Raw genomic sequence first — 24,167 nt, forward strand, 5'->3', positions numbered from 1 at the left:
GCCAAGCAAAAAAAAAAAAAAAAAAAAAAAAATCTTTTTTTTTTGTTGCAATTTTTGGCGCCCCCCTCTGGGTGGCGCTCTAGGCAACCGCCTATATTGCCTGTAGGAAGCTCCGCCCCTGCTAGCAGCAACACACGGAGTTAACTACATTATACAAACATGGATTAATGATTAGAGGTAACCGAGTTATTTATTTTGTTAAAGTTTCAGCTATTCTGTTTCCAGTTCTGTCATCAGATTAATTAATAAGATTTGTTAAAACATTGTTGTTTCTTTTGATGTGAAATATTATTTATTTAATTCAAATAAAAAGCAATGTTAATTTTGTTCACAATTTGTTAAGTTAATTTAATAATATATGTATTTTTGAATCAAGTATTCATCTTTATTGTCTTCATTGTTAGTTTCCACATGCCTAAAACAACCTCAAACTAAATCTAAAAGTTGATGGCTAAATAAGAGCGTTTGAGAAATTGTGCAAGGCACACAGTAGTAGTCCGAATAGTCGATTAATCATTTCATTAATCTATAGATTAATCGATAATCAAATTAGTCGTTTGTTGCAGCCCTATTGTAGTTATCCCATGTAAAAATAAAACGTGTTATTCAGCAACCCTTGCAATTTGGGTTTTTATTTCTGGTTGGTAGACCTCGGTTAGCTGGTCATTTCAAAAGTAGCTCACCAGCCAAAAAAGTGTGGGCACCCCTGCTTTACACGGATCAGTCGTCCTGGTCCCTTTGCAGAAAAACAGCCCCAAAGCATGATGTTTCCACCCCCATGTTTCACAGTAGGTATGGTGTTCTTTAGATGCAACTCAGCATTCTTTCTCCTCCAAACACGTCTAGTTGAGTTTTTACCAAAAAGTTATATTTTGGTTTCATCTGACCATAGGACATTCTCCCAATCCTCTTCTGGATCATCTAAATACTCTCTAGCAAACTTCAGACGGACCTGGACATGTACTAGCTTAAGCAGTGGGAACACGTCGGATAGTGAAAGTGCAGTCGGATTCTTTAAAGCAGTGATTCTCAAACTTTTTTTCAACAATGTACCCCCTTTGAAAAGAAATTCAGCCAAGTACCCCCTGATCAGCGCAAAAACAATTTGTTAGGGACAAAAAGCCTAAAAAGAGGTACAGTACAGCGCTGCACCATCAGTGTCGGATTTATTAAAACAACAACCTTGTAACTGAGAAACACTTGCAAATGTTTACAATCCATCACTAAATTCCTGGCAAACCAATTTTAACATCATGCAATAACACTAAGACGACATTAGTTGCATTGAACTGATCTTTTTAATAAGTTGTACTTACAATTTAGTGAGAAACATGGGATTGTGCTTCACTGAGGATCTTTGTCATTCTCATTGACAGGGAGGCAACTGCAGTTATTCCACTTCGTGTTTTGAAATATGTGTAACTCTGTTCATATAAAACCCACAATGCTCAAACTTCGTTACTTTTCGTAAAATTGGGATATATTTTTTTAGGGCTGTCAAACAATTAAAAATTAGGGGCTAGTGGAGTACGTTGTGATCAGCTGTTTTAGCGCAGTTCTCCAGTGAAGGGGGGGGGAATCTCCCTCCGCAGCCGGTTGGCGTAGTTTTGGCACAATTCCGTTGTACAGACCGACCTTAACAGCAGCCCTGTCTGTGCACACGGAGACCGGCTCTGTCGTCCAGTGATCTATCCGCCTTCTGGAAAAGCTTCACAAGTACGTCGGTACGTAAAAGCGCTTTGTGACACAAGTGACGGTACGCATTTCAGATTGTTGCCGCGCATGCGTACCTGCGTACCATTTATGCCCCTGTACTACAGCAAAAGTATTCTCCGTCGGGACTTCCTGCAACAACACCACGCCGTTATCTTTATTCTGATTGGCCAGAAGACATTATCAAAGATGTTCTATTGAGAAGACGATCACTACGTGACGAAAGTTTTCAAAACCGTTTCTGGTCTTCAGTATGTGTGGCTACTGAAATCAATCTTACTAACTGCTGTCTGTGCAATTCTCGGCGCGAGTTGGCGGACTTTATTTAGCTTACTTTAACATCATTTTTCATGGTGGGGCTAAGCCATACCCTGGCGCTGCCACTGGTGGGATGTATGGAGCGGGCCAGCGCCATATAGATAGAAGAGTTACGACAGCAGAAGTCGAAAAACGGTTATCGTCACGTGGTTCATGCAGACGAGGATCGTTCCCCGGAAGTTCATTGCGGGCAATGTGAGTGCATTGATAACAGGAGATAGAACTACGATTTTTGGTAATTATTAGTGAATAAAGGTTTTGATTTGCAATATTTATACAACAAATCGATATGTGTATGTATTTACATCAATATGTTTTAAAAAATAAAATAGAATTTGCTAATATTAAGTGATAATATTAGGATTAGTGTGAACAACTAGTTTACATGTTAGGCTAACAGTGCCTTGGTTAAAGAGCCTGTTGCTGTTTATAGCTTTGAATTCTTTAAAACCAATATTATCTTCTTAAACTTGCATGGTAGTCAGGAGCATCACTTTCTAATGTTTATTGATATATTTAGAGGGAGGGGATCTAAAGGAATGCTTCAAAATTCAGATTAGATTAATTTCTACCATTTTCCTAAATTCATGGTAGTTTCAGTAATCCCATGGTAATTGAGGACACAAGTTATCTAAATGACTAATGTCCTCTTTATGGCTTTCAGAAAAGACAGGAGACCGACAGGTGACTATCAAAGGACTAGCAGCAGCAGCAGCAGCATGATGATGATGTTAAATGTGTTGTTTTAGGAACATCCATTGCAAATACATGGAATTCAATAAACATTGAATAGCATATCATGCAGTTTGTCTGTGCCTTTTCCTCCGTGTTGTCCTGGTTTGCTGTGCTGCCTCCTAGTCGCCACCATGGTTTGCTGTGCTGCCTGGGGATGCTCAAATTGATGCTCAAATTGCACTTTTTCACAAAACGAAAACCAAACCATTGGGAAAGCTTAATGTTTTGTTTAATACAAAAAAAACAGGGAAAGGCTTGAAAAACACTGAGAGTTGAGACTCAGGATAAGGGTCTCAGTGCAGGTATTCAGGCTCCATTGAATCCCCCTCTGGTTCTTGTGCTGAAAAAGGGAGTAACAGACAGGAAAAAGGGTTATACACACCTATATAGCACACCTATTGGATGGGAAATTGCCTTGGGGAGATAAGGTGTGGTCTTTGTTCCCAACTGAAGTTATGGAACTTTATTATTTGTGAGTTTAACAAAGTATGACAAATGGCATCAATAATAGATGTGATAGGAATTTCTATAAAGTTTTCTCACATTCTTGGTCATATTTTATATACAGTATGTAATGAGTATAACATGTCCAGTAAGTATAAAGTGTTTCCTAATACTGTGTATTCAATCACTATGGAAGATGTATGTGGGCAGACAAAACTGAGTTGTTCTGTGTGTGAAGTAACCTCAAGTCGCTCCGCAGGCACATTTTGATGCAGACCAGTTTGTCAAGACAAAAAAGGACAAGACTAGGCTGAGATCAGAGGCTATACCCACCATCTTTGTGCATCGCCCTGTGGTCAAAAAGAGAAGGGCCCCTGCACCACGATTCACCCCGGGACCTGTATCTACAAAGCCCATAGCTCATGATCACAGCTATAGTGTGAAAGGTGACACAGGTATAATAAGTATGAACTCTTAGTAACAAAAGTCATATTTCTTATTTTTAAGTGGTATAATATTTTAAATGTTCGAAAATCTACAGTGCCATGTCTTCTACTTACATTAGTCTCAAAGATTGAGGGAAGAAGGGATGAGGAGACTGAGAGAAAGGAAAGTGAGGGTGAAGAAAGAGAGGACATGGCTAGTGAGGAGAGACAGGGAGGGTGCCAGCAGCCAGTCAGCATACGAGGGAACCAGCAGCCAGTCAGCATACGAGGGAACCAGCAGCCAGTCAGCATACAAGGGAACCAGCAACCAGTCAGCATACAAGGGAACCAGCAGCCAGTCAGCATACGAGGGAACCAGCAGCCAGTCAAACAGATCTATTAAAAAAATGAAAGAGAAAATGAAAGAGCCAAGAAGGAATCACCAAAAAAGCAAAGGCTGCACTAAGAAAAATCAGGAAGGAAAATGCAGCTCTCAAGAAAACAATGAACATTAGGGACAACAAATATAAGAACGTTTTCAAAAGACCAACTTAAGGCATTAGGCAGACTCACCACAAAGGGGATGAAATGGAGCAATGAGACAATTAAGAAGGCTTTAAAAATTCGCTTTGCGTGCGGACCAACGGGTTACAAAACTCTGCAGGAATAGCAGATTCCCCTTCCAGGAATAAGGACACTGCAAAGAAGGATGCAATGTGTTAAGTTTGAGCCTGGTGTGTAACAGCTAACATCACTGCCCCTCCACCTGCCAACATCACTGCCCTCCACCTGCCAGCACCCAGCCAGAGGAGCGCAACCAACAAAAACAAGCAAGGTGTCCCGTCATGTACCTGGAAGTTTGGGTTGGCAAAATGGAGTAAGAGAGGGACTTGAAAAACCTTGGTGGCTCTCTACTCATGTTGTTACAGTTGTCTTGGTTACAGCTCTCAAGTTTTTTTTTGTTGCCATTTCCACATCTTTAGAAAATATGAAATAAATGAAGTGAAATCAACCTCTTCTCTGGAGAACAAACTTTGATTTCTCTGTCTTGTGAGTTTGCAGTCTTGCAGTTTTGCTCCTCCACCTGTAACATCACTGCCCCTTCACTTGCCATACAGTAGGTTACTAACAAGATTACTTATATAATACAGTGATAGAATACATGTTTAGTATGCTTACTTATATAAAACAGTAGTATTAAACTTACCTTGTGTTTTCACTCTCACTTAAGTCCCTCTCCCTTTGCCATCAATCCAAAATCAGCTGAGCTGCAACATTATACAGACAGGTAACAATCAACATAATCACAAGGACACAATATGGCTCTGCTAAAAACACTCACTCTTACACGCACCAAAGTTATATTTATCTAATATTTAACTCCCTCCACCCCCGCATACAATCCCGTTTAGAAGCCCCTCTTCTCTAATTCAACAACGTTGGACGAAATGACATTAAGAGAACGGAATTTACACTGGCTAGCTCGCTACACCAAAACTAACATTGTTTTTATTACTAATATTTCTATTTCATGACACAAAGAAAATAGCCTTATGACAGTTTCGACTGAATGGCAATAACAAACGCTGGCTAGCTAACGTTGGCTTAGCTAACTAGCAAGATTACATGATCCATTCGCTAATGTTGACAATACAATCAAAATTGCATACCTTTCACCTTGGCACGTTTCTCTTCTTCTTCTTTTCTTCTGTTTTTATACTGCGCCCCAGATGGCTTTTGCCTCTTCATAGTTCTCTAACGTTAGTCTTTCTTTCCTCAACGCTCAATTTGATAAACACTTGACCGATACCCATCAATGCACAGCGCTCTAGCATGTTCTGACTGTGAACACCTAAAGCCGAGGCTCTCCGACCGACCGTTTTAGATTTTTGGCTCATTTTCCCTTATGTTAGAATTTTTTTTTAATGTAAGAATAATGGTTGCAGATATAGAGGGGGGGCGCCAAAACTGCGCCAAGCAAAAAAAAAAAAAAAAAAAAAAAAATCTTTTTTTTTTGTTGCAATTTTTGGCGCCCCCCTCTGGGTGGCGCTCTAGGCAACCGCCTATATTGCCTGTAGGAAGCTCCGCCCCTGCTAGCAGCAACACACGGAGTTAACTACATTATACAAACATGGATTAATGATTAGAGGTAACCGAGTTATTTATTTTGTTAAAGTTTCAGCTATTCTGTTTCCAGTTCTGTCATCAGATTAATTAATAAGATTTGTTAAAACATTGTTGTTTCTTTTGATGTGAAATATTATTTATTTAATTCAAATAAAAAGCAATGTTAATTTTGTTCACAATTTGTTAAGTTAATTTAATAATATATGTATTTTTGAATCAAGTATTCATCTTTATTGTCTTCATTGTTAGTTTCCACATGCCTAAAACAACCTCAAACTAAATCTAAAAGTTGATGGCTAAATAAGAGCGTTTGAGAAATTGTGCAAGGCACACAGTAGTAGTCCGAATAGTCGATTAATCATTTCATTAATCTATAGATTAATCGATAATCAAATTAGTCGTTTGTTGCAGCCCTATTGTAGTTATCCCATGTAAAAATAAAACGTGTTATTCAGCAACCCTTGCAATTTGGGTTTTTATTTCTGGTTGGTAGACCTCGGTTAGCTGGTCATTTCAAAAGTAGCTCACCAGCCAAAAAAGTGTGGGCACCCCTGCTTTACACGGATCAGTCGTCCTGGTCCCTTTGCAGAAAAACAGCCCCAAAGCATGATGTTTCCACCCCCATGTTTCACAGTAGGTATGGTGTTCTTTAGATGCAACTCAGCATTCTTTCTCCTCCAAACACGTCTAGTTGAGTTTTTACCAAAAAGTTATATTTTGGTTTCATCTGACCATAGGACATTCTCCCAATCCTCTTCTGGATCATCTAAATACTCTCTAGCAAACTTCAGACGGACCTGGACATGTACTAGCTTAAGCAGTGGGAACACGTCGGATAGTGAAAGTGCAGTCGGATTCTTTAAAGCAGTGATTCTCAAACTTTTTTTCAACAATGTACCCCCTTTGAAAAGAAATTCAGCCAAGTACCCCCTGATCAGCGCAAAAACAATTTGTTAGGGACAAAAAGCCTAAAAAGAGGTACAGTACAGCGCTGCACCATCAGTGTCGGATTTATTAAAACAACAACCTTGTAACTGAGAAACACTTGCAAATGTTTACAATCCATCACTAAATTCCTGGCAAACCAATTTTAACATCATGCAATAACACTAAGACGACATTAGTTGCATTGAACTGATCTTTTTAATAAGTTGTACTTACAATTTAGTGAGAAACATGGGATTGTGCTTCACTGAGGATCTTTGTCATTCTCATTGACAGGGAGGCAACTGCAGTTATTCCACTTCGTGTTTTGAAATATGTGTAACTCTGTTCATATAAAACCCACAATGCTCAAACTTCGTTACTTTTCGTAAAATTGGGATATATTTTTTTAGGGCTGTCAAACAATTAAAAATTAGGGGCTAGTGGAGTACGTTGTGATCAGCTGTTTTAGCGCAGTTCTCCAGTGAAGGGGGGGGGAGTCTCCCTCCGCAGCCGGTTGGCGTAGTTTTGGCACAATTCCGTTGTACAGACCGACCTTAACAGCAGCCCTGTCTGTGCACACGGAGACCGGCTCTGTCGTCCAGTGATCTATCCGCCTTCTGGAAAAGCTTCACAAGTACGTCGGTACGTAAAAGCGCTTTGTGACACAAGTGACGGTACGCATTTCAGATTGTTGCCGCGCATGCGTACCTGCGTACCATTTATGCCCCTGTACTACAGCAAAAGTATTCTCCGTCGGGACTTCCTGCAACAACACCACGCCGTTATCTTTATTCTGATTGGCCAGAAGACATTATCAAAGATGTTCTATTGAGAAGACGATCACTACGTGACGAAAGTTTTCAAAACCGTTTCTGGTCTTCAGTATGTGTGGCTACTGAAATCAATCTTACTAACTGCTGTCTGTGCAATTCTCGGCGCGAGTTGGCGGACTTTATTTAGCTTACTTTAACATCATTTTTCATGGTGGGGCTAAGCCATACCCTGGCGCTGCCACTGGTGGGATGTATGGAGCGGGCCAGCGCCATATAGATAGAAGAGTTACGACAGCAGAAGTCGAAAAACGGTTATCGTCACGTGGTTCATGCAGACGAGGATCGTTCCCCGGAAGTTCATTGCGGGCAATGTGAGTGCATTGATAACAGGAGATAGAACTACGATTTTTGGTAATTATTAGTGAATAAAGGTTTTGATTTGCAATATTTATACAACAAATCGATATGTGTATGTATTTACATCAATATGTTTTAAAAAATAAAATAGAATTTGCTAATATTAAGTGATAATATTAGGATTAGTGTGAACAACTAGTTTACATGTTAGGCTAACAGTGCCTTGGTTAAAGAGCCTGTTGCTGTTTATAGCTTTGAATTCTTTAAAACCAATATTATCTTCTTAAACTTGCATGGTAGTCAGGAGCATCACTTTCTAATGTTTATTGATATATTTAGAGGGAGGGGATCTAAAGGAATGCTTCAAAATTCAGATTAGATTAATTTCTACCATTTTCCTAAATTCATGGTAGTTTCAGTAATCCCATGGTAATTGAGGACACAAGTTATCTAAATGACTAATGTCCTCTTTATGGCTTTCAGAAAAGACAGGAGACCGACAGGTGACTATCAAAGGACTAGCAGCAGCAGCAGCAGCATGATGATGATGTTAAATGTGTTGTTTTAGGAACATCCATTGCAAATACATGGAATTCAATAAACATTGAATAGCATATCATGCAGTTTGTCTGTGCCTTTTCCTCCGTGTTGTCCTGGTTTGCTGTGCTGCCTCCTAGTCGCCACCATGGTTTGCTGTGCTGCCTGGGGATGCTCAAATTGATGCTCAAATTGCACTTTTTCACAAAACGAAAACCAAACCATTGGGAAAGCTTAATGTTTTGTTTAATACAAAAAAAACAGGGAAAGGCTTGAAAAACACTGAGAGTTGAGACTCAGGATAAGGGTCTCAGTGCAGGTATTCAGGCTCCATTGAATCCCCCTCTGGTTCTTGTGCTGAAAAAGGGAGTAACAGACAGGAAAAAGGGTTATACACACCTATATAGCACACTTATTGGATGGGAAATTGCCTTGGGGAGATAAGGTGTGGTCTTTGTTCCCAACTGAAGTTATGGAACTTTATTATTTGTGAGTTTAACAAAGTATGACAAATGGCATCAATAATAGATGTGATAGGAATTTCTATAAAGTTTTCTCACATTCTTGGTCATATTTTATATACAGTATGTAATGAGTATAACATGTCCAGTAAGTATAAAGTGTTTCCTAATACTGTGTATTCAATCACTATGGAAGATGTATGTGGGCAGACAAAACTGAGTTGTTCTGTGTGTGAAGTAACCTCAAGTCGCTCCGCAGGCACATTTTGATGCAGACCAGTTTGTCAAGACAAAAAAGGACAAGACTAGGCTGAGATCAGAGGCTATACCCACCATCTTTGTGCATCGCCCTGTGGTCAAAAAGAGAAGGGCCCCTGCACCACGATTCACCCCGGGACCTGTATCTACAAAGCCCATAGCTCATGATCACAGCTATAGTGTGAAAGGTGACACAGGTATAATAAGTATGAACTCTTAGTAACAAAAGTCATATTTCTTATTTTTAAGTGGTATAATATTTTAAATGTTCGAAAATCTACAGTGCCATGTCTTCTACTTACATTAGTCTCAAAGATTGAGGGAAGAAGGGATGAGGAGACTGAGAGAAAGGAAAGTGAGGGTGAAGAAAGAGAGGACATGGCTAGTGAGGAGAGACAGGGAGGGTGCCAGCAGCCAGTCAGCATACGAGGGAACCAGCAGCCAGTCAGCATACGAGGGAACCAGCAGCCAGTCAGCATACAAGGGAACCAGCAACCAGTCAGCATACAAGGGAACCAGCAGCCAGTCAGCATACGAGGGAACCAGCAGCCAGTCAAACAGATCTATTAAAAAAATGAAAGAGAAAATGAAAGAGCCAAGAAGGAATCACCAAAAAAGCAAAGGCTGCACTAAGAAAAATCAGGAAGGAAAATGCAGCTCTCAAGAAAACAATGAACATTAGGGACAACAAATATAAGAACGTTTTCAAAAGACCAACTTAAGGCATTAGGCAGACTCACCACAAAGGGGATGAAATGGAGCAATGAGACAATTAAGAAGGCTTTAAAAATTCGCTTTGCGTGCGGACCAACGGGTTACAAAACTCTGCAGGAATAGCAGATTCCCCTTCCAGGAATAAGGACACTGCAAAGAAGGATGCAATGTGTTAAGTTTGAGCCTGGTGTGTAACAGCTAACATCACTGCCCCTCCACCTGCCAACATCACTGCCCTCCACCTGCCAGCACCCAGCCAGAGGAGCGCAACCAACAAAAACAAGCAAGGTGTCCCGTCATGTACCTGGAAGTTTGGGTTGGCAAAATGGAGTAAGAGAGGGACTTGAAAAACCTTGGTGGCTCTCTACTCATGTTGTTACAGTTGTCTTGGTTACAGCTCTCAAGTTTTTTTTTGTTGCCATTTCCACATCTTTAGAAAATATGAAATAAATGAAGTGAAATCAACCTCTTCTCTGGAGAACAAACTTTGATTTCTCTGTCTTGTGAGTTTGCAGTCTTGCAGTTTTGCTCCTCCACCTGTAACATCACTGCCCCTTCACTTGCCATACAGTAGGTTACTAACAAGATTACTTATATAATACAGTGATAGAATACATGTTTAGTATGCTTACTTATATAAAACAGTAGTATTAAACTTACCTTGTGTTTTCACTCTCACTTAAGTCCCTCTCCCTTTGCCATCAATCCAAAATCAGCTGAGCTGCAACATTATACAGACAGGTAACAATCAACATAATCACAAGGACACAATATGGCTCTGCTAAAAACACTCACTCTTACACGCACCAAAGTTATATTTATCTAATATTTAACTCCCTCCACCCCCGCATACAATCCCGTTTAGAAGCCCCTCTTCTCTAATTCAACAACGTTGGACGAAATGACATTAAGAGAACGGAATTTACAATTAAAAGGCTGTTCAACGTGTGTTGCTAACTTGATCCGGTATCCTAGCTTTATCTATTATCTGTAAACGTTCCCTAAATCTACTAATTTAGGGATAATCAACTGACATCCTTTAATACACATGTTAATTTGAATCAGATGTACTGATAATATCCGCAATATAAATCTTTAAACTTCGTCTTACCTTTAAAAGTCCGTCACGAACGGTCTATTATGCTGCAACTCTACAGCTCTGCTAGCCTTGGCGCTAACTTCCGGGGAACGATTGAGAGGCTCCACGGTCCGCCATTGCTGTAAAAAAGTGGTCCATTGGAGTGAACAGAGATGACGTAACTCTCAGTCTATACGACGCTGGGGCGGGCCATTCTGCACATGCGTTAAATGCGCTAAATATTTTAACGCAATTAATACAAAAATTAATGACCGCCGCTAACGCGATAATTTTTACAGCATTCATTTTTTTTCACTAACATAAAATAAATCTTACGTACCCCCTGCAGTACTCCAACGTACCCCTAGGGGTCCACGTACCCCCATTTGAGAACCACTGCTCTAAAGTACCACAGTCTCTTCTCCTAAATCCTTTTGAATTCTCCTATCCACTATCCCTTAAACCTGTGACGTTTCACTCAGAGGTCAAGGAATAGACGATATAGGGTTAGAACTTAGGAGCTAATTTTTGGACTATTCAACTGCAGCCCCGATCTGCCGCCCTGACCTATCTGCAGTGCGCATGTGCGAGATGGTCCCCCATTTTGGACAACTCCGTACGGCAACCCAAGTAGGACACTTGACAAAGTGGCTTTTGGCAAAGCACAAAAAGAAAACTCTCGAGAGATGAGTTATTGTTATTACAACGTGACTTCACTATTATTTAACAACCCTTTTTATTGGGTTCTTTTATTTGGGGTTAAGTACATTGTCAGAATAAGTGAGAAATGAATTTAACTAATGTTGGACAGCTATCATAATGAATAAATATTTACTGTGGATGTATGCAAAAATGTATGACATATAGCTGTTTAACAGAAGTTAGTTTTCTTTTTGTGCTTTGCCAAAAGCCACTGTGTCAAATGTCCTACTTGGGTTGCCGTACGGAGTTGTCCAATATGGCGGACCATCTCGCACATGCGCACTGCAGATAGGTCAGGGCGGTAGATCGGGTAGTGACAACGACACGGAAGAAAGAGAAAAAAAAACCCTGAAAATATGACATTAATAAGGACTGGAGAAACTAGATTTTAAAGCGTGTTTGATGACACTCTGTGGCACAGGGACTGTCGTTTAAGTATCGCGGACCAGCACCAGTACACGTAACTGCCGGTGACAACAATCACAACAAACATTTAGCTAACTCAGAGGCTAACAGCTGCATTGCAGTTCAAGCAGATTGGCGCGTTTCGGATCCAGAGTATTGATTAACTCGTACTGAGCAACACCATGGACTGCAACACGGCGGACGTTCCGAGTCAAGTGGCCCAAGACCCTCCAGGTTGTTAGCCTTACTATTTGTTTGTTTTGTTTATTTAACGCTAATTCATATCCAAACGATGTATTGGACTGCGTTGCAGCTAAAAGCTAAAATTAGCTTACAGTATTGAAGTAAAACACTACCACAACTGCTTTTACTACTGTGTATTTTAACAGTGAAGATGGTAGAGTTTCAAACTGACCAATACAATGACGTTATTTACCAGGATAGTATTTAAGAGAGTTTGATAGGATTAACAGTGTTGAAAGTAGTTAAAACGGTCTACTGTAGATGGGTAAAATGTTATAGTAACGTTACTTTTATTTCTCAATTATTTTAAACTGTTGAATCTACTATTACTTAAAAATAAACTCTGTAACTACAGGCGACAAACAATCATCCTTATGCTGTAACTTTAATATAGAAACAAAGGAAATGTGAGCAATGTGTTCGTAGATTAACTTGTATACTTGTAAACTTGTATTAAATTGTACTTGTAGTGGTCTATACTAGTGGTACTACTGTTAAAAAGTTGTGGCAGGGAGTTGTTTAAGCACTGTACCTCAGTAAAATGTTATGGTACTTTTGATTTCAGAACTTGTCCCCAAAGTGTTTTTAACTGTTCTAATACAACTTTTACTTATATGTCGAAGAAATACACATTTTGTATTACTCAATTGTGGACATGCCTTCTTTTTAGTCTCAAAGTATCTGTTAAAGAGTGTTAAACTTTAAATACATTTCTGAGTCAAATGTTTAGTCACTTCCAATATCTGGAAAATACTTTCTTAAATCAGATAATGCATTTGGTAGAAATGTTTTGTTAAACCTTTATGATCATTTTAATAGACCATATTTGAAATGTTATTATTGTTATTCATCCCATTGTGTCTCTGATCAGGGAGCACCTGCTCTGAAGATGACGTTACTCTCTCAAAGCTCCAGGCCAAGCCAGACATTGAGGAGAAGCAGTCACATGAAAACACACACAGCTCGAGCACTAAGTCAAAACAGGACACACGTGGTGAGTTCAAAACAATAAAACAGACAACAATTTGTGATGGTTAAAAGCTAAGGTAATACACGTTGTATGTTAATAGAGGTTTCTCAATACTCTAATTTCCCCTCCTCGACTCCTATCCTCGAGACTTAGTCCCACCCACAGGAGATGCGAGCGGAGGACTGAGGAGGGGAACCGAGGAGAGAGGAGGGGAAGCAGCAGGCGGTTAGAGAAATGAGAACTCCTCTCCTCTGAGCGGTCATTTTAAAGAGACGTCCATTAATGATGACAGGAGGCACAGCAGCACTCTGTCTGATGGACAGATGTGTTCATGACGTTTATATATTTACTTTTAATTCATTGACAGTGCGGTATAATGAGACAATAACAGGCTACAGATGCGGACATATACACACACAATTTCAGAATCAAACAAGTATGAGAGCACTCATAACGTAACACAATCAGAGACTGGCTATATATCTCCCCCCCCCCCCCCCTCTCTGGTCGCTTATATGAGGAATTGCAATTATGGGCCAAAAGTTTTATTTTGGCCAATATTTTTATGTACTTGTACAAGTATTAGAAGTAAGCATAGGACACCAAACCAACTGAGACCCGTCTGTCCGCCGCATCTACGCACTGTACAACACACACACCTACACACTGTACCACACACACCTACTGCTCCTAAAGCATAATCAGGCTACAGCCGTTGTGTATTTTATTATGTGAAGCACTAAATGCTCTTAGAAAAATATCGACTCTTTGTTTGTAGATATCTACTAAACTACAGCATACAAATACAGAGAGTCATTTAGGCCTGTTATACTGAGTGTTATATATTATACACACTGCTCTGCTTTCTGCACGGACCTAACAGCTGTTCACACTGTAAACATCGCGTCGCGATGAAAGCAATTACTAAAATAATATCCGGGGGATGCATGCAGAGCTGTCATTTGCTGAGATCAGTCCGGCCGTGCGTCACGCCTCCACCGTTCCCGGAAATGCATCCGTGGAGGACCCATCAGTGTCTCCTCGATTAGAGCTGCTCCAGAGAGCCTCCTCGATGCTCGGTCCTCGATGTGCATTTAGAGAAATGAGATGTCCTTCAACATGGCGAGCTGAAATCCATTTCCGGGTCACTACCGGAGGACCGAGGAGTCGAGGAGGGGAAATTAGAGTATTGAGAAACCTCTACTGTCTTCCCCTGTTTTAGCTTCTGATGACCCTTCAGATGATGAACCTTTGATCAAAAAGAAAAAAGTCTCTGCTCCAGCTGAGGAAGTGGAGGAAAAAGACAACACGTCACTCAAATCAAATGGCACAAGTGACAAGAAAGCAGGTTGTTACATAATCATGTCACTTACAACATTTCAGCTATATAAAGTATGGCTTTAAATCTTTTGATATATCTAAACGTTTCAGATATGAACACAGATGATGATTCGGACGATGAGCCTCTCATAAAAAAGGCCAAAAAGCCCTCAAAAGCTGCAAAGAAGACTTCCTCGATCTCTCCAAAAAAATCAGTTGATTTGAAGAAGAAAGGTAACATACACTCACAAGCCACTTTATTAGGCACACCTTGCTAGTACCGGGTTGGACCCCTTTTGCCTTCAGCTTCACCTTAATTCTTTGTGGCATAGACTCAACAAGGTGCTGGAAACATTCCTCAGAGATTTTGGTCCATATTGACATGATAGCAATCACGCAGTTGCTGCTGATTGGTCGGCTGCACATCCATGATGCAAATCTCTCGTTCCACCAAATCCCAAAGGTGCTCTATATGATTGAGATTTGCTGACTGTGGAGGCCATTTTAGTGACAGTAAACTCATTGTCATGTTCAAGAAACCAGTTGGAGATGATTTGAGCTTTGTGACATGGCACGTTATCCTGCTGGAAGATGGTTACACTGGTCATAAAGGGATGGACATGGTCAGCAAAAATACTCAGGTAGGCTGTGGCGTTTTTAACCATGCCCAAGGGGCCCAAAGTATGCCAAGAAGATATCCCTCTCACCATTACACCTCCACCACCAGCCTGAACCATTGATAGAAGCCAGGATGGATCCATACTTTCATGTTGTTTACACCAAACTCTGACCCTGTGGTCCTAATGTCGCAGTAGAAATCGAGACTCATCAGGCAAGGCAACATTTTTCCAATCTTCTATTGCCCAATTTTGTTCAGCCTGTGCAAATTGTAGCCTCAGTTTCCTGTGCGTAGCTGACAGGAGTGGCAACCTGTGTGGTCTTCTGCTGCTGTAGCCCCTCTGCTTCAGGGTTCCACATGTTGTGCGTTCAGAGATGGTCCCCTGCATACCTTGGTTGTAACGAGTGGTTATTTTAGTTACTGTTGCCTTTCTATCATCTTTAACCAGTCTGGCCATTCTCCTCTGACCTCAGTCTGGCATCAACAAGGCATTTTTGCCCAGAGAACTGCCGCTCACTGGATATTTTCCCTTTTCGGACCATTTTCTGTAAACCCTTGAGATGGTTGTGCGTGATAATCCCAGTAGATCAGCAGTTTCTGAAATACTCAGACCAGCCGCTTGGCACAACACCCCTGCCATGTTCAAAGTCACTTAAATCACCTTTCTTCCCCTTTCTGATGCTCTGTTTGAACTTCACCAGGTTGTCTTGACCATGTGTATATGCTTAAATGCATTGAGTTGCTGCCATGTGATTGGCTGATTAGATATTTGTATTAACAAGCAGTTGAACAGATGAACCTAATAAAGTGGCCAGTCAGTGTGTGTTCTCTACATTGACATGCGACAGAAAGGTGCTGTTCTCTGTAGCAGACGCGTGATTGTAACTTCCATTATTTACACAGAATCCCTGGATAACGATGATCATGATTCGGATTATGAGCCTCTGAGTAAACCTGGCAAGAAACATTACCCCAAACGTGAGAGAAAGTCACTATCTGGGACTCCTAGAAAAGCGGCCTCAGTCAGATCACAAAGGAACGCAGCAAGGAAAAAGGGTAGGAGTTCAAACTTCTAGTATTTAGAAACTTTACTACTCTATATCTCAATACTTTTTCCCCCCTTTACAAACATATTTTGAAGTATAATACAAACAGTTTAAACTTGACTTGTGCATTGATCAGTAGTCATCTATAAGCAACATATTTACATGTGCTTTGCTAACCAAACTCAAGTACTTTCACTACATATTTTTGATTGCAGGAGTGGTCACTAACCTATTTATAGGCTACTGTTTTATGACAATGTTTACTTAAGTTACCTAGTTAAGGAAATATTTTGTTATGACTGTTTTGGGGATATGCCTTGTTTTCAGTCTCGTTAACTAGACACACGTTTCTGAGTTAATTGTAGAGTTGGCTTTAAGTAGTGGAAAATACGTACTTAAATCAGGATATGTATACTAGAAAAAAAGGAATTTTGTTGCGTCCAAATATATTGTTGAACTTGTAAATCATTTTACCAGACCAAAATTTAAATGTTATTACTGTTTTCTTCATCATGTCTGATCAGAGAATAACAGCTCCTGCTCTGAAGACGACGTTAACTCAAAAAAGGAAGAACAAGGTGAGTTAAAAGATAAATAAGACTGACTGTCAACAGTTGTAACAGTTCAAAGCTAAGCTGATGCATTCTATAATTGTATTCCTTCCCCTGTTTTAGCTTCTGATGACCCCTCAGATGATGAACCTTTGATCAAAAAGAAAAAAGTCTCTGCTCCAGCTGAGGAAAAAGACAACACGTCACTCAAATCAAATGGCACAAGTGACAAGAAAGCAGGTTGTTACATAATCATGTCACTTACAACATTTCAGTCGGTAAAGTATGGCTTTAAATCTTTTGATATATCTAAACGTTTCAGATAAGAATGCAGATGATGACTCCGATGATGAGCCTCTCATAAGAAAGGCCAAAAAGCCCTCAAAAGCTGCAAAGAAGCCTTCCTTGGTCTCTCCAAAGAAATCTGTTGTTATTAAGAAGAAAGGTAACATATGTTCTCTACATTGACATGCAACAGATAAGGGCTTTTCTCTGTTGAAGAAACTTTTGTACTTACTTTCTTTTCTCACCCAGAATCAATGGATGACGATGATGACTCTGATGATGACTGTGATGATGAGCCTCTGAGGAAAGTTGGCGAGAAACGTTACCCCAATCGTCAGAGAAAGTCACCATCTGGGACTCCTAGAAAAGCGGCCCCAGTCGTCAGATCAAAAAGGAACTCAGCAAGGAAAGAGGGTATGAGTGAAAATGTGCACGTCAAAAGTAATCAAAAATGCTTTACTTGTAATACTTTCACCAAATATTTATGTTTTGTTTGTTGTAGTTAAATACGGTGAGTCTTCTGGTGACAGCTCAGATGATGAACCACTGTCACCAATGAAGAGGAAGTTGACAAAGGCGCCTAAAGACAGCAGCTCCGGTGATGAGGATGTGCCCTTGGTGAATCTGGTTGCCAAAAAGAAGGAACCAGTGAAGAAAAACACAAAGAAGAAAACCGCAGCGCAAGGCAGAGGGTCCACAAAGAGACGAGGTACTGTAGCAGGAATCATGACACGATCAAAACATGATGACATTTTAATATCCATTCCTTACCTCTGTGGCTGTTGTTTGGCAGGATCCTCCGATGAAAGCTCAGAGGATGAACCCTTGAGTAATCTTTCGGAAAAGAACAAACAACCCAAAAAGGCTTCAACTCCGAAGAGGAACACAAAGTCAAAAAAGACGACAGTGTCAGGTAAAGAGTCCAGCCCAGCCAGTGTTAGCCAGTTGAAGTGAAAGAAAAGAAAACACTTATCGTAACATCAACAGTGAGATTCCTAACTCTTTACTTGAAAAACAGATACTCATTAAAACTTTATTTTTGTGTTATTGTGAGTATTTTAAAGCATTTTTTCTTGTCTTTTATTAATATTAAAATAATTACAACTTTTTAAATTTGATTTCTAATTGTGTTATCTCATTCAAAGGGATATACAACAAATTGAAAAGACAGGAAAATAAATACAGGAATACAAATTCTTTATAAGCATTGTGTATTCTTTATATTACAGTATTTTACAATATAGAAAGAATAGATTAAAACAATTATGGATTTCTATTTTCTGTCAATCATTTATGTTTGATTCATATTTTTTTAGAGTCGACAAGCGATAGTCTGGACGATAAACCCCTGATTAATCTTGGGGAAAAGAAGAGCACAGACAGACAAACAAAAGTCAAACCGAAGGCTTCACCTGCGAAGAAGAAGAGGAACGCCGGTGACAGAAAATTAAAATGAACAGTGGAGATAATGTGGTTCCTCAGCAAATACTTTACTGGATCAACAAATATTTACGTCTGTGATTGATGTGTTTTTATTACTTATTTTTCAGAGTCAAAAAGCGACAGCTCAGACGATGAACCTGTAATTAATGTTGCGAAAAAGAAAACCACAGACACACAAAGAAAAATTAAACAAAAAGCTTTACGTGCAAAAAGGGAGACGAACACAGGTGACGGCAAAATGCAAATCTTAACACCAACAGTTGAGATAATGAGGTAAACACATTCCTATTATTTTATGTTTCCAATCATACTTTTTCAGAGTCAACAAGCAGCTCAGATGATGAACCCTTGAGTAATTTCGGGGAAAAGAAAACCGCAAACATACAAACAAGGAAAAAAACGAAGGCTTCACCTGCAAAGAAGAAGAACATAGGTGACAGAAAATCCATGTTAAACAACATCTTAGAAAATGGTTTACCGTGAAGCACATACCTATTGTGTTAGGTATTTATGTTTTCAATTGTTATTTTTCAGAGTCGGCAAGCGACAGCTCTTATGGTGGGAAAAAGAAAAGCACAAACAAAAGAAGAAAAAACAAACCGAAGGCTTCACCTGCTAAAAATAAAAAGAGGATTACAGGTGACAGTAAAAGTAAAAAGCATATCACTACACCAGCAGTGTAGATGATGTGGTTCCTTATGAAAACCCCTTCCCTAGAAACCATTTTTTAAAAGGCCCTCTTTCCTGTAGTGTGTTCGATAGGTTTAATGCATGAAAATGGTCTGCAAAGGCTCAAATCCCTCTGTTTCCTCCAGAGAGAGTTTCTCTCCCACCCACTACCCAAACCACACCCCCTTCGATAACATAAAGACATCACTATGTAACACTTACGCTTCTGTTAGCTAGTGCTCCAAAACATTGTACAAGATGGGGTAGGGACATCTCCATGCAGTTGTCCAATCACAACAGTATTTTTGTACGTTACAGCATGTAAACACGTCACGGTAGGAGTACAATATACATATATCAAACTGAAAAGGTGCATAACAGGGCCCCTTTAAGAAGACGTGGTATTGTGAAGCATTCTCTTATTATCTGTCTTGCACTGACGTTAAAAATAATACTTTTTCAGAGACGACAGGCGACAGCTCAGATGATGAACCCTTGATTAATGTTGGGGAAAAGAAAACCCCAGACAGACAAACAAAAAACAAAACAAAGGCTTCACCTGCGAAGAAGAACAACACAGGTGACAGAATCTGCATATAACGACACCAACAGTGGAGACCATTTAGTTGCTCAGCAAGAGTCTTCACTGGATAGAAGAATATCTAAGAACATTTTTATAGTAGGACATTCCTATTATGCTTTCTATTTATTTTACTTGAATTATTTTCAGAGACGACAAGCAACAGCTCAGATGATGAACCCTTGATTAATGTTGGGAAAAAGAAAACCCCAGACAGACAAACAAAAAACAAAACAAAGGCTTCACCTGCAAAGAAGAAAAAGAACGCAGGTCCTCACTGGATAAAGAATATTCAGGAATGTGTAGAATTGTAAAGCATCTAATATTGTGTGTCATGCATTTGTGTTTTATATTTCAGAGTGGACCAGCAGCAGCTCAGATCTCTCCGATGGCAGCTCGGACTATGAACCCTTAGTTAATCTTGTAAAAAGGCAAAGTAGAGGCAAACAAACGAAAGCTTCACCAGCAAAGAAAAAGAGGAACACAACTCCCAAAAAGCCAAAAAAGAAGAATGTTTCAGGTAAAAAGTCTTGGCTCGTAAAGATATATTAACAGAGTTAAAATACATAGCATAACAAAAGGAGTGTAGGACTATTTCTAGAGGCAACACAATGTGTTCCTAAAAAAAAAAAACACGAAAATAAATATTAAAGAAAATGTAGTATTGTGAAGATTTTATTTTTTAATTGATCAATCTGGGTTTTTGTAGTTATTAGCCACATTTTTTGTATCATTCTTTTTCTTCAGCGTCTTCAAGCAACAGTTGCGACGATGAGCCTTTATTCGAAGCCGCTAAACACCCACAAGTGACCAAACTCATGAGAATAATCGTGGAGAGGTGTGATCTGGAAGAAGCCGGAGACATAGGAGCCCTGCACAAAACCAGTCCAGGTACTTATTACATGATCAAGTCATTGTATATGTTACTATAACATCTGAAAAAAAAGACTAACGTTATTCCTACACTCCAAAACAGAAAAAAAGATTCCTGATGATGAAATGATCTCGAACATCGACTCACCAGAAGAAGAATAAGCAGATGGAATACTGGTTATGGTGTTTTTTTGATAGTTTTATTGTTGAAAGTGGAAATCTGCCAGAGAGATAGCTCCTTAAAGAATCCCAGTGGTATTGTTAAGTTTAAATGTGTGTTTTGTATACAGTACATACATTAGGTGTTGGGAAATTTACTCCCATTTTTCTTTTTACTTTGGGACCAGATTTAGCAGGTTCCTGATAAAAATGTGATGTCGTCTTTTATCTTCTTTTACTATTTTTAATATTGTTTGCACTAACTGTGTTCTTTCTGGTTTTAAATGTTTTTAAAGAATATTTTAACACATTGATGTAAGTGATATTTGTGCTTTCATATGAACATTTTACTGTGATTGTCAAGTCAATCAATGATTTTTGCACACTGAAATCACAAATGTGTTCATTTAATTTTGACTCAATTCAACATTTTGACATTGGGCTGCAGTTGAACCATTTCTCAAAAGAGGATTTTACTGTGGGAAAATTATTTATATTGTTCATTCAATGTTTTAATATTCAAATCACGTTCGACCCATGTGTTAACAAAGCCAATTGAAAGAAAGAAAATACTGTTCAAAAGCAATTTGTCTTGTTCAACAAACCAAAATTGAAACATAGTAGGACATTGTTTTTGTATTAGTTGGTGTGTTTAATCTAGTATACTATATCGTATAGAAGAAAAAATAAAGTTTTTAAAACATTTCTACCAAAAGTAAAAGTACTTATTATCCAGATTGGCCAATCTCGGAATGATATATATATGTTTTCATTATAAATATTGATGCATTAATAGGTTTATAATAGCTTTTAAGGTGGAACTATTTATTATTATTTTATTTACTGCTGGGTAGTTTGTGAATTTTAATCCAGGTGTAACTAAAGTCCTATAAGTGCTGAGTATGTTTTATATCATTAATCCATATCTGCAAAATAACTTAAGGTATTAAATAAATGTGGTGGAGTAAAAGTACAATACTAGCTGGAATTGTAGTGGGGTAGAATAAAAAAGGAGCAGAAACTAGAGATACTCATGTTTGTAAAGGACAAACTTCCTCATTGAGCTTAAGTACAGTACTTGAGTAACTGTACTTTTACACTACTGGCAATGGGAAAGATGAGGTACAAGTTACCATACAAGCTGTATTATCTATGGTTTAAATTGATATGTAGTATGTCTATAGAATATATCAAAAGAGAGCTATGCAATACTACAAATAAGACCACAAGGGGCAAAGCACCAGTGGGAGGCAGCTAAATGCTACAGATGCACTTACTGCATCTGAGCCTACTCTGCCGGAATGATGAAGAAGAAGCCATCTGCGACTTCCGCTGTAAGAGCCCACAGTCCAGTCCTCATAACGGTCCATATCACCAATACAAAAACTGCTGATTTACAACTTAATACAAGACAACTTGAACCAGAAAAGGGTTGTTTGTATTTCGGCTTGTCACCTGTGTAGTTTACCACAAAGCGAAGTACTGATTTGAGGGCTCTTGGGTTAGCTAACCTCTTGTTAGCTAGCATGCTGGTGTCTCAACACAACAGACAACTCCTCGGATTAATTGTATCTCGTCATGACTGAGTTAAAATGTCGGAAAAAATACACTTTGGATGGAGATAAAGAAGAGGGGGAGAGCCAACATGAACCTGAGGTGCAGACGACAAGTAAGTTCGGCGAATTTTGCGCCTTGCTAGCTAAAACGGTTAGCTTCCTGTTCAAAAAACATCCGGGTAACTTACATTTACATTTGTACACAGCTTGTCGTTAAAGTACCTAACTGTTGTAACCTGACCTTGTATTAAAGAGCCGGTGAAAACAGAGGAGGATGAGGTGTCCATTGGCAGAAATGGAGCCGGAAAGCAGCAGAAAGATGAGGGTGAGGTTAAAGAAGAGGACGCTCAACATAAAGAAGAAGAATCAAAAACACCCGAGTCACCTGTTAAAAGACCCACGAGATCTTCTGCAGGTAAATTAATGCCCTGCAAACTGATCAATATTACTGTCAGTCCACTGTTTTTTTCCCACTCTACCAATGCTTCTCTGATCATCTTTTTGTATGGCTGTGTCACTTCTATACAACGTTTTATTGTACTCAATAAGCCATATAATCAAAATGAGCATAAACCTCTTAATGTTTTGTGACATTTAGGAAGACCTGACTTTAATCATATATTATTGTGTAAAAAAACATTTGTAGGCCTATACTTCCTCTAAAACCACATGTCTGTATCCTGAGTTGCACAGGAAATGCTGATGGACAGATAAAACAATCATACGAGCAATTCATACAATTTCACTCACCTTCATTGGAACACACTAAAAACTTGAAGGGCAAAGTGAAAAAGAATGCATTAATGCAACCCTTGATTCAGATATGCTTCAAAAATGTTAAGTTTTCTTCATCGGCCCATGCTACTACCTTTCACCAACTTTCATGAACATAGGTCAACTAATGTTTCTGTTATCCTGCAGACAAACAAAAACTGAACTTAACATAACTCTGTGTAGGAGGTATTGATTAACTTAAAAAATTACTTTTTTTTATGTGAATCTAGACTAATTGATCTTTTTGTATTGCTCTCACTACCTTGTTTAACCTCGGAAATCTCACAACAGGTTTATAGTACCTTTTTCATGTAAAGTGTGTGCCAATTAATTTTTTCTTATTGTTAATCACAATACAAACATTTTTGTATCTAATTTAAAGCTTAAGAACAATACTGAACTAGAATTCAGCTAAAAAGAGTTGTAAAATAACTGGAAATAGTCAAACAAATTAAAATTATTTTTATTTTTTATAGAGAATCGCGAAAAAAAGAGTTTCTATGAAAATACAGGCAAAAACGTGTCATTATACTAATAAGTATGATGTGATATATGGTGTGTTCACTGGTATGTGCTCTGCAGGTTTTTTGCAGCGCCTGTTGAGGGTGGTCTTCGGATGTCTGGCAGCAGTTGCCTGTGGCATGCTTTATGCAGCGTATCTGTCTGCTTATCATGACAGGAAGTTCTGGTTTTCCACTAGACAGGTGGGTGACTTTGTTTTTCAGGAGTCTGCCTGCATGCATTTCAAGTTCACTGCATCAATTCTGAAATTCAATTACTTGTGGCTCAGGAGCTAGAGCGGGAAATCACCTTCCAGGGAGGCAGCGGGCTCTACTATTACTACTACAAGCAGATGCTGACTGCAACACCTTTCGATAGAGGTACATTTATTCTTATTCTAGAGAGATATTAAATACGACAACAAAACGACTTACTTACTACCTATAAAGGTCACTATGCCCTTGTCAATCAGCTATGTGGTGTATACAGCAGGGCTATTCAACTACACATTCAGTTGGGCCAGATTTTATAACTACAAAATTCAGCTGGGCCAGACATTCAGCGGCATGTAAAAAGCGGGTAGTGACACATTTTAAACCAACAA

General features: G+C 39.1%; 2 protein-coding genes and 2 long non-coding RNA genes across 16 annotated transcripts in view; 2 read left to right on the forward strand and 2 right to left on the reverse strand.

Moving 5' to 3' along the window:
* Positions 1–2,978: 2,978 nt before the first annotated feature.
* Positions 2,979–5,103, reverse strand: LOC307020976. 3 transcript variants are annotated; one of them, XR_013803046.1, is made up of 3 exons: positions 4,843–5,103; positions 4,209–4,332; positions 2,979–4,031 (listed from the first exon to the last, which is right to left on the reverse strand). It is a non-coding gene; the product is annotated as an uncharacterized lncRNA (long non-coding RNA). The 3 variants fall into 3 exon arrangements; XR_013803047.1 differs by having other exon boundaries at positions 2,979–3,106; positions 3,544–4,031; positions 4,209–5,103; XR_013803048.1 differs by having other exon boundaries at positions 4,209–5,103.
* A 3,482-nt stretch (positions 5,104–8,585) lies between these two features.
* On the reverse strand, positions 8,586–11,427 carry LOC307020962. 8 transcript variants are annotated; one of them, XR_013803031.1, is made up of 5 exons: positions 11,208–11,427; positions 10,901–11,007; positions 10,450–10,505; positions 9,816–9,939; positions 8,733–9,638 (listed from the first exon to the last, which is right to left on the reverse strand). It is a non-coding gene; the product is annotated as an uncharacterized lncRNA (long non-coding RNA). The 8 variants fall into 8 exon arrangements; XR_013803032.1 differs by having other exon boundaries at positions 9,816–10,367; XR_013803033.1 differs by having other exon boundaries at positions 9,816–10,505.
* Positions 11,428–11,836: 409 nt separating this feature from the next.
* LOC307022531 (uncharacterized protein) lies at positions 11,837–21,437 on the forward strand. Of its 3 annotated transcripts, XM_079655348.1 has the most exons (20): positions 11,838–12,208; positions 13,089–13,211; positions 14,410–14,535; positions 14,619–14,741; positions 16,030–16,182; positions 16,697–16,750; positions 16,847–16,963; positions 17,046–17,168; positions 17,258–17,422; positions 17,511–17,717; positions 17,802–17,921; positions 18,325–18,444; positions 18,559–18,678; positions 18,771–18,884; positions 18,986–19,090; positions 19,584–19,700; positions 19,851–19,970; positions 20,059–20,220; positions 20,448–20,591; positions 20,677–21,437. In XM_079655348.1, the coding sequence occupies exons 1-20, from the start codon at positions 12,157–12,159 to the stop codon at positions 20,733–20,735; spliced, it is 2,424 nt and encodes an 807-aa protein (XP_079511474.1). In that variant the 5' UTR covers positions 11,838–12,156; the 3' UTR covers positions 20,736–21,437. The 3 variants fall into 3 exon arrangements, with proteins under 3 accessions (XP_079511476.1, XP_079511475.1, XP_079511474.1); XM_079655350.1 differs by lacking the exon at positions 16,030–16,182 and having other exon boundaries at positions 11,837–12,208; XM_079655349.1 differs by lacking the exon at positions 14,619–14,741 and having other exon boundaries at positions 11,837–12,208.
* Positions 21,438–21,974: 537 nt separating this feature from the next.
* The window catches only part of LOC307022532 (putative C-mannosyltransferase DPY19L4), a 29,610-nt gene continuing 27,417 nt past the window's right edge, over positions 21,975–24,167 (forward strand). The window contains exons 1-4 of one of the 2 annotated variants that reach the window (XM_079655352.1): positions 21,975–22,401; positions 22,542–22,703; positions 23,645–23,766; positions 23,853–23,943. In XM_079655352.1, coding sequence (XP_079511478.1) covers positions 22,311–22,401; positions 22,542–22,703; positions 23,645–23,766; positions 23,853–23,943 — 466 coding nt within the window. In that variant the 5' untranslated portion in view covers positions 21,975–22,310. The remainder of the gene's footprint in view (positions 22,402–22,541; positions 22,704–23,644; positions 23,767–23,852; positions 23,944–24,167) is intronic. The other variant, XM_079655351.1, reaches the window with a different exon arrangement.

This window comes from Notothenia rossii (assembly GCF_949606895.1).
Source record: "Notothenia rossii genome assembly, chromosome: 10".
NCBI lineage: Eukaryota > Metazoa > Chordata > Actinopteri > Perciformes > Nototheniidae > Notothenia > Notothenia rossii.